Source organism: Helicoverpa armigera, chromosome 16, assembly GCF_030705265.1.
Source record: "Helicoverpa armigera isolate CAAS_96S chromosome 16, ASM3070526v1, whole genome shotgun sequence".
Taxonomy (NCBI): domain Eukaryota; kingdom Metazoa; phylum Arthropoda; class Insecta; order Lepidoptera; family Noctuidae; genus Helicoverpa; species Helicoverpa armigera.
Genome location: NC_087135.1, coordinates 9,560,623 through 9,578,328, shown reverse-complemented (window position 1 = coordinate 9,578,328; position 17,706 = coordinate 9,560,623). Strand labels below are relative to the sequence as shown.

Sequence of the window (17,706 nt, the reverse complement as noted above, 5' to 3'; positions counted from 1 at the left end):
TTTTATTAATTAAATTCTTTTTCACGGTCCAAGTTGCAGCTTATAATAATAACCCGTAAATTAATTTAAAGGGTAAAGTGTCGCAGTCAGTGTGATCAAACAATAAACGTAGCTTGAAAATATTTCTGTTCGAAACTCACATTAAATAATTTATGGGTTTGCTTCCTAACTTTAATCTTAATTTTCTTATGTTTTAGGCAAACAATACAAGATTACTTAGTAACTTTTCAGTCAGCAAAACAATAAGCTTCAAAACGTATTTTCGAAACTGAAATCTTATTCAATATTTCTCTTCATTCCCCATTCACCAAAAATACGTTTAAAACAATGAATTATGCTTCTCAAAAATAATATAATTCTAATCATAAAATTATCTAATTATTATAATTTTATGACGTAGTACATAAAGCAATTGAATAATAAAATATGATATAATAAAATAAGATTTACTAAAATAATAATAAAATAGACATTATTATTTACATGCATACTGGTGGTCATAGATTGTCAATTTAACGATAAAATTCTATTATAATTAAAACATACAATATTTTAGATAACTTTTAATAGCAACATTGATCATTAAAATATCGACATTAAACATATATTTTACTAACACACAATATTAAAATCTATGTTTCCCAATTAATTTAAAAAACCGTCAGTATGCACCAACCCTGTAACAGAACCCGAATAAAAACAAAAATATAAGAAAATAAAACATTTATTTGTGAACATAACACCACATTGATTGAACGTTGGGAGAAATTCATTAAACATCAATAAAATTATTCATCATAATATAATAATATGTATTCATAATGTACCTTTTATAAAAGAAAACTCTGTGTAGACTGCTTTTGTCATCCATTTTCTAAGATGCGATATAAATACGTTGAGACGAAAAAAATACTTTGAACATTCTCCTTTTATGAAGTCGGTTAATATAATAGAAATATTTGTGTGGTGAGATAGGAATGATATTACTTGTCTACTCACTCTCATACTTGAAATGGGACAGAAAAATATCGCATCCAATAGAGCAAAAAAATCTGGCTAAAAAGAAGATTAATTTTTATTATGAACATGCTCATAGATATTTAGGAAATTCTTCAAGGCAGTGATAGGTATTCAATAGTTCTAAAGGAGGTAAGAATGCTTATCATTCCACATACCAAGAATGCGTTCAGATAGTATCTTATATAAACTTAGACTCCAAAAATAGTCCACACACAGCTTTCCAAATTACTTCATAAGCGCATGAACCACAGCTTTGGCATTCAAGGCTTTCAAATCAGTATAAGTTTGTCCCGTTCCTACGAAAACAATCGGCTGCCCCGTAATATACGTCATCGATATAGCGGCCCCCACCTTATCGTCAATAGTATCGAATTTCGTCAGCACTATTCCATCGATAACATGAGGGTTAGTCGATGAACTGTGGTCGGCCAACGCTTGGTTAAATTTAACTAGTTGGTCAACGGCCTCATTGCCTACTAAAGCTTCGCCGACGAATAAAACCATGTCGGGTTCATTGACCTTGATGAGTTTGGCCAAAGCTCTCATAAGAGGTTCGTTGTCCTGCATTCTGCCGGCGGTATCGATTAGGACGACATCGATTTTAGAATCGTTTGCGTATCGAATAGCTTCCATTGCGATGCCGGCTGCGTCTTTGCCTGCGGAGAGAGGGGTAGGGTGAGTATAGGATTATAAGACATGGAAGAAATCTCAGATTTTTTGGAAATAAATTTCTATGTAATGTAAGGTAGATATGGGCCAGCATCGTTACGGGTTTGAAGGGAACTTTTTTTCTTTTAATAAATATAAAATGACTACTGTACTGACATGTGATTAATATGAACTTACCATATCCCTTCTCGTACAGCTGCACCATCTTCCTGCCGTGATGCCTGGCCTCGGGATGCAGCGCGTTGAGATGGCGCGTGTGTGTCCGCAGCTGCTCGACGGCGCCGGCGCGGAACGTGTCGCAGGCGGCGATCAGTACCGACATGTCGTTCTCGATCAGCCAGAAGCAAATCTTTGCTAAGTTTGTCGATTTGCCTACGCCGTTTACCTGGGGAAATAGAAGAATTAAATTATATTTATATATATTACGTATTACGCGCTTTGTACAACACAAAGCTGTACTTTTGTATTTGGGGGTATACTCTTAAGGTCCATAGCACACATAGGGTCATGGCACATTATACTGGCACCTCGAATTTAGACTACGGCTAGCTGCCAGCGCGCTAACTATACGCGTTGTCCGCAAGGTGCAAGCTCGCCGTCCGCGCGCGAGGTGTAAGCTTGCTGACACCGCAAACTCAATATTGTTTTAAGACAGTTATGATTGAACACGACGTAATGACGTTGTTTCGCTGCCGGCTCGGAATCGGCGCGCAATTAGCACGCCGTCGGCGCGCTGTACGCATGAGGACCGCTCGCTTGCAGCACGCGGGCGGCGAGTCGAGTTGTGTGGAAGCGGCAAGCACGCTGACTGCTCGCCGTTGGCTTTTTCATATTGACATTACGAAATATATTATAATATACACGATTTAATGCTCTAAATTGAATGACAAGTTAAATGCTGGTGTGGAGCTGTGCTGTTGCTGTGCCGGTAGAGTCTGGCCAACGAAAGCTGACCACGAATTAATTTCTAAACTTTTAATATGGCAATATTTTAGAACTGTCAAAATTGTCCCATTGACGTTTCTTAAAAAGTCAGTTTGTTATTTTATTTCATCTTCTTTTCATTGGTTTTGTATAAAATAATGCCGAAAACAATCAAAAGTTCGACGAGAAAGCTTCTATTTACTATGATTGACAAATATAAAGACGTACAAAGTGATTTGAATCAGAAATTTGCAGAGAAAATACGACGACTGGATTCAGTCATTTCACTTTTAGGTTAGTTTTTTGAATTTCCATTGAAACATCTTGATACTTTTGACTTATTTGCAAAAAAAATCGGTAAAAAAAACTTTTAAGTTAAACGGTTTTATCTTATGTGTACTGAAAACTAGAAAATAAAAAAATAGTTACTTACCTGTCAACCTACGTAGGTGGTCCCGGTCATATTAAACTAAAATAAAAACGTGGGGCCCATTAACTATTGCTGTAGTACTTTCTTCTAGAGGTATAATAGGTGTGGATTGCATCGACTTACTATAATCGTAACTGGAGATTTTGACAATCAATAATCAGCCGTAGCGGCTTCACCAGCGAACGCCGAGCTCACGATCTACCAAAGTATAAAGATATGCTTTGCCATAGGTAGGATTTCACAGGGGCCCCACGTTTTTATTTTAGTTTAATATGACCGGGACCACCTACGTAGGTTGACAGGTAAGTAACTATTTTTTTATTTTCTAGTTTTCAGTACACATAAGATAAAACCGTTTAACTTAAAAGTTTTTACCGATTTTTATTTTCTAGTTTTTAGTATTTAATGAAAATGCCTACCGAATATTCCTCATTCTATCTAATTCATTTAGTGCATCATTATTACACGGTCTCTTACCTGAAAATTTATTACAATCCAATTCCTCAATACATAGCCCTTCCAGATACTTTTTTTTGTAACAACCCCAAAAATCATCACATGACCTCTCCTGCTGTGGGTCAGCAGCGGTGAGGGAGTGCCAGACTCTTGACTAAAAATCGTTTTGTTCCGTCGTAGGCCTTTTATGTACCAGGGCCGCGGTAACTCTTTCGAACAATCTCGCAGCCCAGGCAGGCCTTGGCCCTGTTGGGCCCCGCTGGAGTTACTGACAGTTTTCTACTTGTGAAGCCCTTTCATTTGATACCCATATTGGTGGGATTGATAAAAAATTGTTATCAGGCATTTGGTAGCGGCGGCCATCTTAGATTTCAATTTTGCATAGTAAATTGTATTCTACTTGTTGAGACCTTTCATTTAATACCCATGTTGATGGGATTTATACCTAAGTTATCCGCCATTTTGTAGAGGCCGCCATCTTGGATTTTAATTTTATATAGTACATTGTATTCTACTGGTTGAGAACTTTCATTTGATACCCATATTGATGGGATTGATAAAACCTACGTTGTCCGCCATTTTGTAGCGGCCGCCATCTTGGATTTCAATTTTTTATAGTATATTGTATTTTGCTTGTTGAGCCCTTTCATTTGATACCCATATTGATGGGATTGATAAAATCTACGTTATCCGCCATTTTGTGCCGGCGGCCATATTGGATTTACAATGTTATTGATATTACTATATTGTATTGTCATCGGAATTAAAGGTGTATACAAAATTTCAGATTAATCGGTTGACAGGAAGAGGGTGAAATTTGAATTACTAAATTTGACCCAAGAATGAATAAAACAAACGGGGTGAGCTAAATAAAACCGTTTAAAAACGCAATAGTTTTCACGGTGTATCTACTTTTCAGATAATATTAACGAGGACAAAGACTACGAGGAAATAAAACTTACAATTGCGGAAACAGTAAAAAAATTGAAAACTCTCGAAAATAATGAAATGTCTGCGAGTGAAACACAGTACTTAGAAAAAAATCCATCAAATAAACGTTTTGTAATAACTTTTTTTTTAATTCATCCCTGTGGACTTCAATGCATGCAGAAGTTAAAAAATGGCTATGCTATGACATTTTTTAATAATGTTATTATAGTCGTAATGTTCTGATATGAAACACTGATATAAATATCGCTTATTAGTTTAGAATAATAATAAGTATCAACTCCGTTTAAGCAGCGTATAGCCGGGGTTGTCAGCTCTTGATTTTTTAAAATTGCCGCCTTTTTTCTTGGACAGCTTTCGTTGGCCAGACTCTATAATGTGCCATGACCCTTAAACGACTCTGCTCCAACACCGCTCAAATCAACACCGCCCTGCTCGCGGCGACGGCGCGCCGACCGCTCGTGTGCGGCCAGCGAGGCGTCAACTACCGAGCAGTCTGACGGTGGTAAGCGAGCTGACAACAAACTGTCTGCTGATTGACAATGCTAATGTAAAATAGTATATCTAAAGGACAATATTGAAATGATATTCTTTTTGCCGGGTGGAAGCAGAGTCTGCGACAAGAAAAGTTGTTAAATTGAACCATACCAATTAGACATAATCCACAAATGGCTTTAAAAAAAAAACATGTACACTACATCTATTCATTCATCAAACTGTTCACTTAGCTTAGATTTCAAAAACTTACTAAAGTACTGTCTCTCTAGTTATCAAAGCGATAAAAGCTACATACCCCACAAAAAGCAGCGACATAAGGTCTGCCCTGCTCCTTAGCGTGCATACAGTCGCGCAGGATGTCCACGCGGCGCTTGGGAGACAGGATCTGCACGAGTGACTCTGTGAGTGTCGCCTTCACTGTCTTAGCCACGCTGTCGAATGTGCCTAGCACCTGCGGCATAACAAAAAATAGTTATTTAGTTACCATTTTTAAGTACATTGAAAATATGATTTTTTAGTTATGAGGGAGTGTCAGTTCTTTTTTTGTGTCTTGATGTTTTCAAATGATGTAGGTTCCATCAATATTGTACGATATACAGTTACTAACGTTTATGTATTTTTACACGGTCGAAAATACCATGTTTTTAATGGAATCGAACTTGGACCCTTTATAATGCATCAAGACCTTCCGAGCAACATAAGTTACATTACTGTTGCAAGTTATTAAGTTATTAACACAGACGATGGACATAAGATTCCTCACTGTTAATCAATTTAAAAAAAAATGGGACAAATTGACGCATGGTTCTTCCAAATTCATATCCTATAAAAATTAAGTCAAAACAAACACATAGTAGTAAACATAGTCCGTCGTACCAATAAAACTTTTAATCGTCTGTTGAACACTTGTCTAAAAAAATGGAAAATTATGACGTTGAAATAAGGTCCGTTTTGCAGCCACGCTTTTTTTAGACAAGTGTTCAATAAATGTTTAAGTTTTTGTAGTAAAGCTGAGTGTTTTCTTACCTTTCCTTCCAACTTAGTAGCAACAGAATCGCACAGTTTGTTAGCGATGTCGGCGGCGACATTCTTGCCGATCAGATGGTCTTGCAGCTTGTCGAGTACCGGTCGCATCGACTCTTCCGTCAGGGCCTTAGAGCCTACCAGACCTGGGAGATTGGGTAGGGAAATATATTATAAAAAAGTATAGGTAATGTACTATGAATAAGTTAAAAAAAAGAATTAAAGAATTGTAGGGTGTTTGGCTTTCAATAATCGTATCAAAAAGTACTCAGGAAAAAATAATTTATCGAAAATAAGTTATGTATGTATTTATAAGCTATTCCAATTTAGTTGAAGGAGAAATTGTCAAATACCAGAAAAGAGATGTAAATAGTAAAATGTGACGTCATAGCTATTACATTACCTATGATAGCTCCACTTTTCACTATGCACCTTTTGATGATATTTTTGGCAAGATATTTAATTGAGTTGAATGATATTGTTTCTTTCTAAGTAAAAGCTAGTGAAAGTACCAAATCACGTGACCAAAAATAATATTTCTTACCCTTAAATATGCTGAACATGCCACCAGACTTCTTGGCGGCTGGCTGCGCAGACTGTTCCACTTCATCCTCGCTGCTGCTCTCTTCTGATTCCACTTCCAAGTCACGGATAGCGCCGGTCATTTGACCGATCAACTGTGGGATAGGAATTTTATTCATTGATATAGAATGAAAAACTGATGTTTATACGTGGTATAAACGATTTATAAAGAAGTTTGCCTGATATGGCTTCGGAAGATATAAGAAAAATTTAATGTATCCCAACTTCTCTTTTATGTTAATTGTCTTGCGGTTTCATTCACGTCCCGTAGGAACCACAGGATTTTTCTTTTTGTTTGTTTGTACCCTAAAGGCTCCGAAACTACTGAAGAACTACTACGTGAATTCTTTCACTGTTGGAAAGCTACATTACCTCTGAACATAGGTTATATTTTATTCAGGTACGTGGAGTAGTTTTCTGCACGTACCAAACTGCGGGAAAGCATTTACTTTTCTATCAATAAGTATAGATTTAGTTTAGTAGTTCCCACGGGATGTATGTGTGATATGGCTAGTTCCTTCTAAATATGTATAGATGGCGTCAGTTTAAAAACTTTCAAGTATACTATATACCTGCGTGTCGGGCGTGATGTCGGGCGTGTCGCCAGGCCTGTCGGTGCCGCGGTCGAGGTTGGGCAGGTCGCGGGCGTGTAGTCAGTAGTGTACCTGTGTGTCGGGCGTGATGTCGGGCGTGTCGCCAGGCCTGTCGGTGCCGCGGTCGAGGTTGGGCAGGTCGCGGGCGTGTAGTCAGTAGTGTACCTGTGTGTCGGGCGTGATGTCGGGCGTGTCGCCAGGCCTGTCGGTGCCGCGGTCGAGGTTGGGCAGGTCGCGGGCGTGTAGTCAGTAGTGTACCTGTGTGTCGGGCGTGATGTCGGGCGTGTCGCCAGGCCTGTCGGTGCCGCGGTCGAGGTTGGGCAGGTCGCGGGCGTGTAGTCAGTAGTGTACCTGTGTGTCGGGCGTGATGTCGGGCGTGTCGCCAGGCCTGTCGGTGCCGCGGTCGAGGTTGGGCAGGTCGCGGGCGTGTAGTCAGTAGTGTACCTGTGTGTCGGGCGTGATGTCGGGCGTGTCGCCAGGCCTGTCGGTGCCGCGGTCGAGGTTGGGCAGGTCGCGGGCGTGTAGTCAGTAGTGTACCTGTGTGTCGGGCGTGATGTCGGGCGTGTCGCCAGGCCTGTCGGTGCCGCGGTCGAGGTTGGGCAGGTCGCGGGCGTGTAGTCAGTAGTGTACCTGTGTGTCGGGCGTGATGTCGGGCGTGTCGCCAGGCCTGTCGGTGCCGCGGTCGAGGTTGGGCAGGTCGCGGGCGTGTAGTCAGTAGTGTACCTGTGTGTCGGGCGTGATGTCGGGCGTGTCGCCAGGCCTGTCGGTGCCGCGGTCGAGGTTGGGCAGGTCGCGGGCGTGTAGTCAGTAGTGTACCTGTGTGTCGGGCGTGATGTCGGGCGTGTCGCCAGGCCTGTCGGTGCCGCGGTCGAGGTTGGGCAGGTCGCGGGCGTGTAGTCAGTAGTGTACCTGTGTGTCGGGCGTGATGTCGGGCGTGTCGCCAGGCCTGTCGGTGCCGCGGTCGAGGTTGGGCAGGTCGCGGGCGTGTAGTCAGTAGTGTACCTGTGTGTCGGGCGTGATGTCGGGCGTGTCGCCAGGCCTGTCGGTGCCGCGGTCGAGGTTGGGCAGGTCGCGGGCGTGTAGTCAGTAGTGTACCTGTGTGTCGGGCGTGATGTCGGGCGTGTCGCCAGGCCTGTCGGTGCCGCGGTCGAGGTTGGGCAGGTCGCGGGCGTGTAGTCAGTAGTGTACCTGTGTGTCGGGCGTGATGTCGGGCGTGTCGCCAGGCCTGTCGGTGCCGCGGTCGAGGTTGGGCAGGTCGCGGGCGTGTAGTCAGTAGTGTACCTGTGTGTCGGGCGTGATGTCGGGCGTGTCGCCAGGCCTGTCGGTGCCGCGGTCGAGGTTGGGCAGGTCGCGGGCGTGTAGTCAGTAGTGTACCTGTGTGTCGGGCGTGATGTCGGGCGTGTCGCCAGGCCTGTCGGTGCCGCGGTCGAGGTTGGGCAGGTCGCGGGCGTGTAGTCAGTAGTGTACCTGTGTGTCGGGCGTGATGTCGGGCGTGTCGCCAGGCCTGTCGGTGCCGCGGTCGAGGTTGGGCAGGTCGCGGGCGTGTAGTCAGTAGTGTACCTGTGTGTCGGGCGTGATGTCGGGCGTGTCGCCAGGCCTGTCGGTGCCGCGGTCGAGGTTGGGCAGGTCGCGGGCGTGTAGTCAGTAGTGTACCTGTGTGTCGGGCGTGATGTCGGGCGTGTCGCCAGGCCTGTCGGTGCCGCGGTCGAGGTTGGGCAGGTCGCGGACGTGTAGTCAGTAGTGTACCTGTGTGTCGGGCGTGATGTCGGGCGTGTCGCCAGGCCTGTCGGTGCCGCGGTCGAGGTTGGGCAGGTCGCGGGCGTGTAGTCAGTAGTGTACCTGTGTGTCGGGCGTGATGTCGGGCGTGTCGCCAGGCCTGTCGGTGCCGCGGTCGAGGTTGGGCAGGTCGCGGGCGTGTAGTCAGTAGTGTACCTGTGTGTCGGGCGTGATGTCGGGCGTGTCGCCAGGCCTGTCGGTGCCGCGATCGAGGTTGGGCAGGTCGCGGGCGTGTAGTCAGTAGTGTACCTGTGTGTCGGGCGTGATGTCGGGCGTGTCGCCAGGCCTGTCGGTGCCGCGGTCGAGGTTGGGCAGGTCGCGGGCGTGTAGTCAGTAGTGTACCTGTGTGTCGGGCGTGATGTCGGGCGTGTCGCCAGGCCTGTCGGTGCCGCGGTCGAGGTTGGGCAGGTCGCGGGCGTGTAGTCAGTAGTGTACCTGTGTGTCGGGCGTGATGTCGGGCGTGTCGCCAGGCCTGTCGGTGCCGCGGTCGAGGTTGGGCAGGTCGCGGGCGTGTAGTCAGTAGTGTACCTGTGTGTCGGGCGTGATGTCGGGCGTGTCGCCAGGCCTGTCGGTGCCGCGGTCGAGGTTGGGCAGGTCGCGGGCGTGTAGTCAGTAGTGTACCTGTGTGTCGGGCGTGATGTCGGGCGTGTCGCCAGGCCTGTCGGTGCCGCGGTCGAGGTTGGGCAGGTCGCGGGCGTGTAGTCAGTAGTGTACCTGTGTGTCGGGCGTGATGTCGGGCGTGTCGCCAGGCCTGTCGGTGCCGCGGTCGAGGTTGGGCAGGTCGCGGGCGTGTAGTCAGTAGTGTACCTGTGTGTCGGGCGTGATGTCGGGCGTGTCGCCAGGCCTGTCGGTGCCGCGGTCGAGGTTGGGCAGGTCGCGGGCGTGTAGTCAGTAGTGTACCTGTGTGTCGGGCGTGATGTCGGGCGTGTCGCCAGGCCTGTCGGTGCCGCGGTCGAGGTTGGGCAGGTCGCGGGCGTGTAGTCAGTAGTGTACCTGTGTGTCGGGCGTGATGTCGGGCGTGTCGCCAGGCCTGTCGGTGCCGCGGTCGAGGTTGGGCAGGTCGCGGGCGTGTAGTCAGTAGTGTACCTGTGTGTCGGGCGTGATGTCGGGCGTGTCGCCAGGCCTGTCGGTGCCGCGGTCGAGGTTGGGCAGGTCGCGGGCGCCGCCCCCGAGCTCCCACACGCGCGGCTGCTTCACGCGCTCCACCTTCGGGGACTTCGGGGACTTCCTGCAACCACACAGCTTCATTGCAATACTTATCGATCATGGAGAACAAAATTACTCGTAATAACGAAAAATCTCCGAAGAAAGTAGCGCGCCAAAAAGTGGGTGTTCGGGGAACGAAGAACGTTTTTGCTCTTTTCTTTGGACCCAATCATTTTTCGTAATATCAAAAATCGTTGACAAATATCTCAAGGAACCTGAACGCCTCGTAACTGATCGTTTTGATCAAGCACACCTGATCTTCCTGCATTATTCATCTTTCTTTACGCCGTGATTATTACTCTAAAATTGGCTGTTGCAAGTAAGCTGCATATAAAAATTTTAAAGAATATACTTGTTACTGTACTATATTGTTTTTTGTTGATATATCTTATCAACATACAATATATTCCCCTAAATTTTTTAATATTTCAAAACTACTCACTTAGGCAGTTCCTTCTTTCCCTTAGAAGCGAGTTTCTGAGCTAACTTAGCTCTGTTCAGAGCGATGACGTCATCTTCGGCCTCCGGTGATTCCTCCACCTTGCCATTCGTCAGGTTCTTGTTCTCCACGATTTTCACTGAAATAAACAACCTTATAAATAAATAGACTGATAACGAATTCTTTTTGAACCATTTCCTTGATTTTTTCCCCAGAATCAGAACATACATGCAATTAAAGAATTACGCAAACCATTTGCATAATTTTTTTTTTTTGTATTGTGCACAATCATCTCATGAGCCTTTTTCCAACTATGTTGGGGTTGGCTTCCAGTCTAAGCGGATGCAGCTGAGAACCAGTGTTTTACATGAAACAACTGCCTATCTAAACTCCTCTACCCATTACCCAGGCATATCAATACCCCTTAAATTGGTTGTCAGTTTTCCTGGCGCCTGAACACAATGCCGCCATATTTTACATAATGTTCCTTATATGACATAAATGTACAAGTAGTAATCTTGTAAATTCCTATGGTCATATGAGTAACTACAGTTTACTGCTTGTCTGTTTTATTAATGAATTGATTTTCCTGTTTTGGTTCTTTTACGAAATGATCCTGTATTTAAAGTAAGACAAAGGAGTTTTCAATCTATCCTTTTATATAGAATATAATATATTAAAGTTGAATAAAACCAACTAAGTAAGTAAAGGTTGATATGTAAACAAACTTGCAGTTATGGCCAACCAAGGTTAGCAGGATTAAAGCTATTGAAAAAGATAGTACCGGTTTATAAGATAATTTAGTTTAGTATTCATACTCATTCAATACATACAAAATAATGTACTTATCTATAGATATTATTTTTACAACTATCACGTAGATAGTGTCAGAAAAGGCCTGTTGCTATGTATCAAAATATTTTACAATTATCCTGTTAGGGAACAGTAGACTGCTATATTAAGACGTTATCAACTATTTCTTTAATTACTATATTCTGCCAAAAGTTTCACCTGCGTCACCAGAGACCTGCTACAGATGGTGACAAAAACTACTGAAAGGTCTTTCTCCCAGGTCTATGATACCTTCGTTCTAATTCTCAGCTTAAATGGTTTATCCATTCTTGATATATAAGTAGTGTAACCAACATGACTTTCTTTTATAATATGAAACATACCTGATTTCTTTGATTTCTCTTCTCCCTTACGTTCAATCATTGAAGCAACAGTCTTTTTGGACTTTTGTGAGTCTTCGAATGATCTCATCTGAATTTTAGGTTGTGATTTTGCTGTAAAAAAAAATAGAAGAGTGTAGTAAATAAAATATTACCAAAACAGTAGGTTTTATGAAGCCTTTTTAAAGTCCTCTATATTTATTACAGAAATAGCAGCAACTTTCTTTCTTTAGTCATTCTATCCATGCGTGAGACAGAAGCTACAAAAAGTTGTTTTAAAACATTCTTGCGTAAGGCAAGAATTAACCATACTAATAATATAATCAAGCTTACCCCATTTTTCGCAATCCCGCAGGACTTTATCAAATGAGGTTTTGAAGTCAAAGTCCATGATATGCCGCCCTCCTTGGAGCTCATTCTTGTACTTGTCCCTAAACTCCAAATGCACATCATTGAGGAACTTGTCCACATATGATAGCTGCAGAATGCGCTGGTAAGCCACCACAAAAACCAGCTCAAACTCATTGTCAAGTTTGTATTGTAGTGATAAGGCATTATGGTTAAAAGTGTTGTTGCCTGTACGCTCCTGGAAAGTTGAGAAAATTGTCTATGAATATTATTTACAGTTTGGGCAATAAAAAGATATACATTGAAAGAGAATTGAGACATAGAAATAATGAGTTACATAAAATGATTCAATTAGAATAGTATGTTGCAATAGGTTAGGCTATTAAATAAGTTTTGTAACACAACATAAGTGAATGGGCTACAGTTTAATACAAGAGCAAACATAGTTTTATAAATAACTCCAGGCATTGATATCTTATAACACGGCAAACAAGTCAATATATTGTAACATATGGTTTGCTAAAGATAAGGCCTTTTAGACCATGATAACATTGCAAGAACGCAATATAAATAAACCAAGGACATAACTGCGAAAATTACTCCTAACACGTAAATTCTAAAGTCAAAATCATTCATAAGACTGATTTTAGCATATGTAAATGAGCCATGCTGTGAATACATAATCAAATTAAACCACAATTCACCAGGGGCTTCCCAACTTGTTAATGTACTTACTTGTAATATCACACTACGAATCAGAGCGTTCACAGACGGGGAAAAAATTTCGCTCGTGCTCTGGAAACACCATAGCACTATACCTCCTTTACTAAAGATGCTGAATAAGTCTAACATTTTGAAGAATAATTGCTTTATTCACAGCGAGAGATACTTTACAGATGTTTCGTTCGCACTACGTAGGAATGTGTTTGACAGAAAATTGACAACTCACAATCAGCATGATTCAGAAATGTCCATATATCTAACCGTCGAATTAATTAACAAGTATTTCACAAAACTTTCGTCATGAATTACCCAAGAAAAAATTGATATAATGTTGTGATTATATTAGAGTAGCTATTATAGTAGTATTGAGTTTTTTTTTACATGTTACAGTCATTCTTTTTATAGAGGAATAAAGATTCCCTGATTTCGTTAGATAATTATCTAAATTCAGAACGCACATTGATGTTTCTTCAGTCTATGATTCGGAAGCTAATGTTGTCATTTTATAAAAAAGTACGAGAACTATATGAAAAAGACGTGAAAGACTCACAAGAGCAAGACTGGTGATTTTAGATTAGATATTCATCAGTCACTAAATTGTAATATTCATTAAAACTTTACTTTTTTCATAAATAAAATTATTTATTAAATAATGATTTATCATTTTCGAAAAGGTGACCCGTAGAATTTTGGAGAATGGAAACCCTGGCAAAACATTTGTCTATGAGTAAAAGAAATTTGTCAAATCATCGTATTATTTGTACTCGTTTCAGAAATTGCCGAATAATAAGCAAAAAGTGTCTGGAGAAGTTTAGTGCTACAGGATTTAAAGTTAAAAAACACCAAGATGAATATAACATCAGCAGCGGGGATTATATCCCTGCTGGATGAGCCGATGTCCGAAGTGAAAGAGTTCGCATTGAAGAGGTTGGACAATATAGTCGACGAGTTTTGGCCAGAAATATCAGAATCTATTGAAAAGATTGAAATTCTTCATGAAGATAAAGTGTTCTCCCAGCACCAGCTCGCTGCTTTGGTGGCAAGTAAGGTTTATTACCATTTGGGAGCGTTTGAAGATTCATTGACGTACGCGCTGGGCGCTGGTGATTTGTTCGACGTGAATGCGAGGAATGAGTATGTGGATACTACGATTGCGAAGGCGATCGACTTCTATACGCAGAAGAGGAAGGCGCTGTTCGTGGACAGCCAGGCGGAGTCGATCGATCCTCGGCTGGAGGCCATTGTGAACCGGATGTTCCAGCGATGTCTTGAAGATGGCCAGTACAGGCAGGCGCTAGGCTTGGCGCTTGAGACCCGCCGCATGGACATATTTGAGGAATCCATCATGAAATCTGATGATGTAGCCGGTGAGTACAGTTTGTAAACAAAGGTTGTAAAAATCTTTTGTCTCTGTATACTATGCCAATGAATCCGTTAATGTTTTGTAACACAACAAGCTAAGTTGAAACTATTTCTCAAATATTTCAAAGAAATTAGTAATTTGAGGTCATTGTCTTTAACCTTTGCACATGTTTATAAATTGAAATCATCAAAAAACATAGTACATAATTATTTGGTTATTGACTTTAGATCAAAGGAAAATACTGGAATACTTTCAGATACCTACTTAAAATACTAAAATGCTGAGCAATCATGACTTGGTGGTTTCTCAAAGCCAAAACTTATGTGTTGAGAAATTATTTGTCAGGAACTTGAAATAATTCTCATCAATGTTAAAAATTTCAACTGGCACAAATTGTACATAAAAATAAGTCAAGATGTAAATAAAATTAATATATGTAACGAATTATTAACTCCCAAATTATGATAAACTACCTATTCTACTGTTTTCACTGGTGTTGAATAGATGAATCAGTAAACAGATACTAATTCCAATTTTTGTTTATTTTTCAAAATTATGATATTTTGTTATGTTTCTCAAATTCCAGGTATGCTTCAGTATGCATTCACTGTTGCCATGAGCCTCCTGCAGAACAGGGGCTTCCGCAGCACAGTCCTCAGGTCCCTGGTGGGTCTCTACAGAGGCCTCAACATCCCAGACTATGTCAACATGTGCCAGTGCCTTATCTTCCTCGAAGATCCTCTCTCAGTAGCTGAAATCCTTGACAAACTTACTCATGGACCTCAAGAATCCGTCCTCATGGCTTACCAAATAGCGTTTGACTTATATGACTCAGCTACTCAACAGTTCCTTGGCAGAGTACTGCAAGCTTTAAGGACCACAGCACCCATCCCCAGTGCTCTTGGTGGTAAGCCCCAACCTCAAGGTGGACCATTCCCAGAAGCCACCATGGAGGTTGACCAACCAGCTGAAGAGGCTAAGAAACCAGAGAGAGATATAGACAGTCTGAATGATGAAGAAAAGGAACATCAAAGAAGGGTAGAAAAGTTAATTTCAATCTTAGGAGGTGAAGTCTCCATAGGGTTACAACTACAATTCCTGATTAGATCTAATCATGCTGATTTACTTATCTTGAAGAACACTAAAGATGCCATCAGGGTGTCTATATGTCACACAGCCACTGTAATAGCTAATGCTTTCATGCACTCAGGAACAACTAGTGATCAGTTCTTGAGGGACAACTTGGAATGGCTAGCCAGGGCCACAAACTGGGCCAAGCTTACAGTAACAGCTTCCCTTGGTGTCATACATAGGGGACATGAAAACGAGTCATTAGCACTCATGCAGTCTTACTTGCCAAAAGAGGCTGGGCCATCATCAGGTTACTCTGAGGGTGGTGGCCTGTATGCCCTTGGTCTAATTCATGCTAATCATGGTGCAAATATCATTGACTATCTTTTAACACAGCTAAAAGATGCTCAGAATGAGATGGTTCGCCATGGAGGTTGTCTTGGTCTTGGCCTGGCTGCTATGGGTACACACAGACAAGATGTCTATGAACAACTGAAGTTCAACCTTTATCAAGATGATGCTGTCACCGGCGAGGCAGCTGGTATAGCTATGGGAATGGTCATGTTAGGCTCCAGGCATGCTGCTGCTATTGAAGATATGGTTGCATATGCTCAAGAAACTCAGCATGAGAAGATATTAAGAGGTTTGGCTGTAGGTATAGCCTTCACTATGTATGGAAGACTGGAAGAGGCAGATGCCCTTGTACAGCAGCTTCTGAGGGATAAGGACCCTCTGCTGCGTCGTGCAGGTTGTTACACGATTGCCACTGCTTATTGTGGTACTGGCAACAATGACTCTATTCGCACACTTCTGCACGTCGCCGTCTCTGATGTGAACGATGACGTACGTCGTGCCGCCGTAACAGCTCTCGGATTCTTACTCTTCAGGACACCAGAACAGTGCCCATCAGTTGTATCTCTTTTAGCGGAATCGTACAACCCTCACGTACGTTATGGTGCTGCTATGGCTTTAGGTATTGCTTGCGCTGGAACTGGCAATCGCGAGGCCATTGGTCTCTTAGAACCCATGGTCAAGTTTGATCCTGTCAACTTTGTGAGGCAAGGTGCCTTGATTGCCTCAGCCATGATTCTTATCCAACAAACTGAAGTTCTTTGCCCTAAGGTCACATATTTCCGCCAACTCTATGCACAAGTTATTTCTAACAAACACGAAGATGTAATGGCCAAATTCGGAGCTATCCTGGCCCAGGGTATTATCGATGCTGGTGGTCGCAACGTAACTGTGTCCCTACAAAACAGGACTGGACACATGAACATGCTCGCTGTCGTGGGCATGTTAGTCTTTACCCAATACTGGTACTGGTTCCCATTGGCTCATTGCCTGTCTTTGGCGTTTACACCCACTTGCCTGATCGCCCTCAACTCCGACTTAAAGATGCCTCAGATGGACTTCAAGTCCAACTCAAAACCTTCTCTTTACGCATACCCTGCGCCATTGGAAGAAAAGAAACGCGAGGAGAGGGAGCGAGTCACCACTGCTGTGCTGAGTATTGCAGCAGCCAAGGCTCGCAGGCGAGCGCACGGAACTGAGGGCTCAGCTAGCAGCATGACTTCCTCCTCAACCTCTAAAATGGATGTTGATGAAGAAGAGAAGAAGCCTTCTAAGTCACCAAATCCAAACATCACAGTTCATGGGAAATCTGATAAAGATGCACCTGCCGCCACGGCCGGTTCCTCCAAGGAAATTAAGAAGGAGGAAAAAGAGGGTGAAGAGAAGGAAACTAAAGAAAAGAAAGAGCCAGAGCCTACCTTTGAAATTCTGAACAACCCCGCGAGGGTAATGAGGCAACAGTTGAAGAACTTGACAGCTGTAGAGGGACAAGGCTTTACGCCGTTGAAAGACGTAACTATTGGCGGTATCGTAATGCTGAACCACTCTGGTGACGGTGAACAGTTGCTGGTCGAGCCAGTTGCCGCTTTCGGCCCGAAGACGGAAGAAGAAAAGGAACCTGAACCCCCAGAACCTTTCGAGTACTTGGATGATTGATATTGTCTCTTCAGCTAATTCATCAACAGATGATACTATCTAGTAATAGGATGACAATGAATCATTTTCAATGTATTGAACAATTTATCATCTAGATTAAAATGTTAAAGTACATGATTACTAACAGGAAATTATTATTGTGTTTCAGAAATAAATAAATGTACCTAATTAATTACTTGTTTGTGTTGTTTCTTTTAAACCTCTTGCCTAGTACCTTTCTTCCATGAATTAGATGTCATTTATAAAACAAAACTTCTTTGAGGAAACCCCGATTAAAAGTCGGAAATTACCAGTCGACATTGAGCAATCAGAATGATACAGGAATGAATTGTATTCAGTGCGCAAACTTTGTCAACTTATAGTTTAATAAGTTTCATAGATACATATATTTTTATTTTGTTGTGTTTTAGTACAAAAAAGAATAGTTTTTGATAGCGAAAGATGTTTATTTTGTTTGT

At 42.7% G+C, this 17,706-nt stretch overlaps 2 protein-coding genes across 2 annotated transcripts; one reads left to right on the top strand and one right to left on the bottom strand.

Moving 5' to 3' along the window:
- Positions 1–708: 708 nt before the first annotated feature.
- On the bottom strand, positions 709–13,027 carry LOC110372142 (signal recognition particle receptor subunit alpha homolog). Its single transcript, XM_049844353.2, has 10 exons — positions 12,820–13,027; positions 12,070–12,322; positions 11,740–11,850; positions 10,568–10,703; positions 10,006–10,147; positions 6,513–6,645; positions 5,972–6,114; positions 5,241–5,396; positions 1,867–2,074; positions 709–1,676 (listed from the first exon to the last, which is right to left on the bottom strand). Exons 1-10 carry the CDS (start codon positions 12,934–12,936, stop codon positions 1,246–1,248), a joined length of 1,830 nt encoding a protein of 609 aa, XP_049700310.2. The 5' UTR covers positions 12,937–13,027; the 3' UTR covers positions 709–1,245.
- Positions 13,028–13,511: 484 nt separating this feature from the next.
- On the top strand, positions 13,512–17,423 carry LOC110372138 (26S proteasome non-ATPase regulatory subunit 1). Its single transcript, XM_021328695.3, has 2 exons — positions 13,512–14,174; positions 14,757–17,423. The coding sequence occupies exons 1-2, from the start codon at positions 13,655–13,657 to the stop codon at positions 17,246–17,248; spliced, it is 3,012 nt and encodes a 1,003-aa protein (XP_021184370.1). The 5' UTR covers positions 13,512–13,654; the 3' UTR covers positions 17,249–17,423.
- The last annotated feature ends 283 nt before the right edge of the window (positions 17,424–17,706 follow it).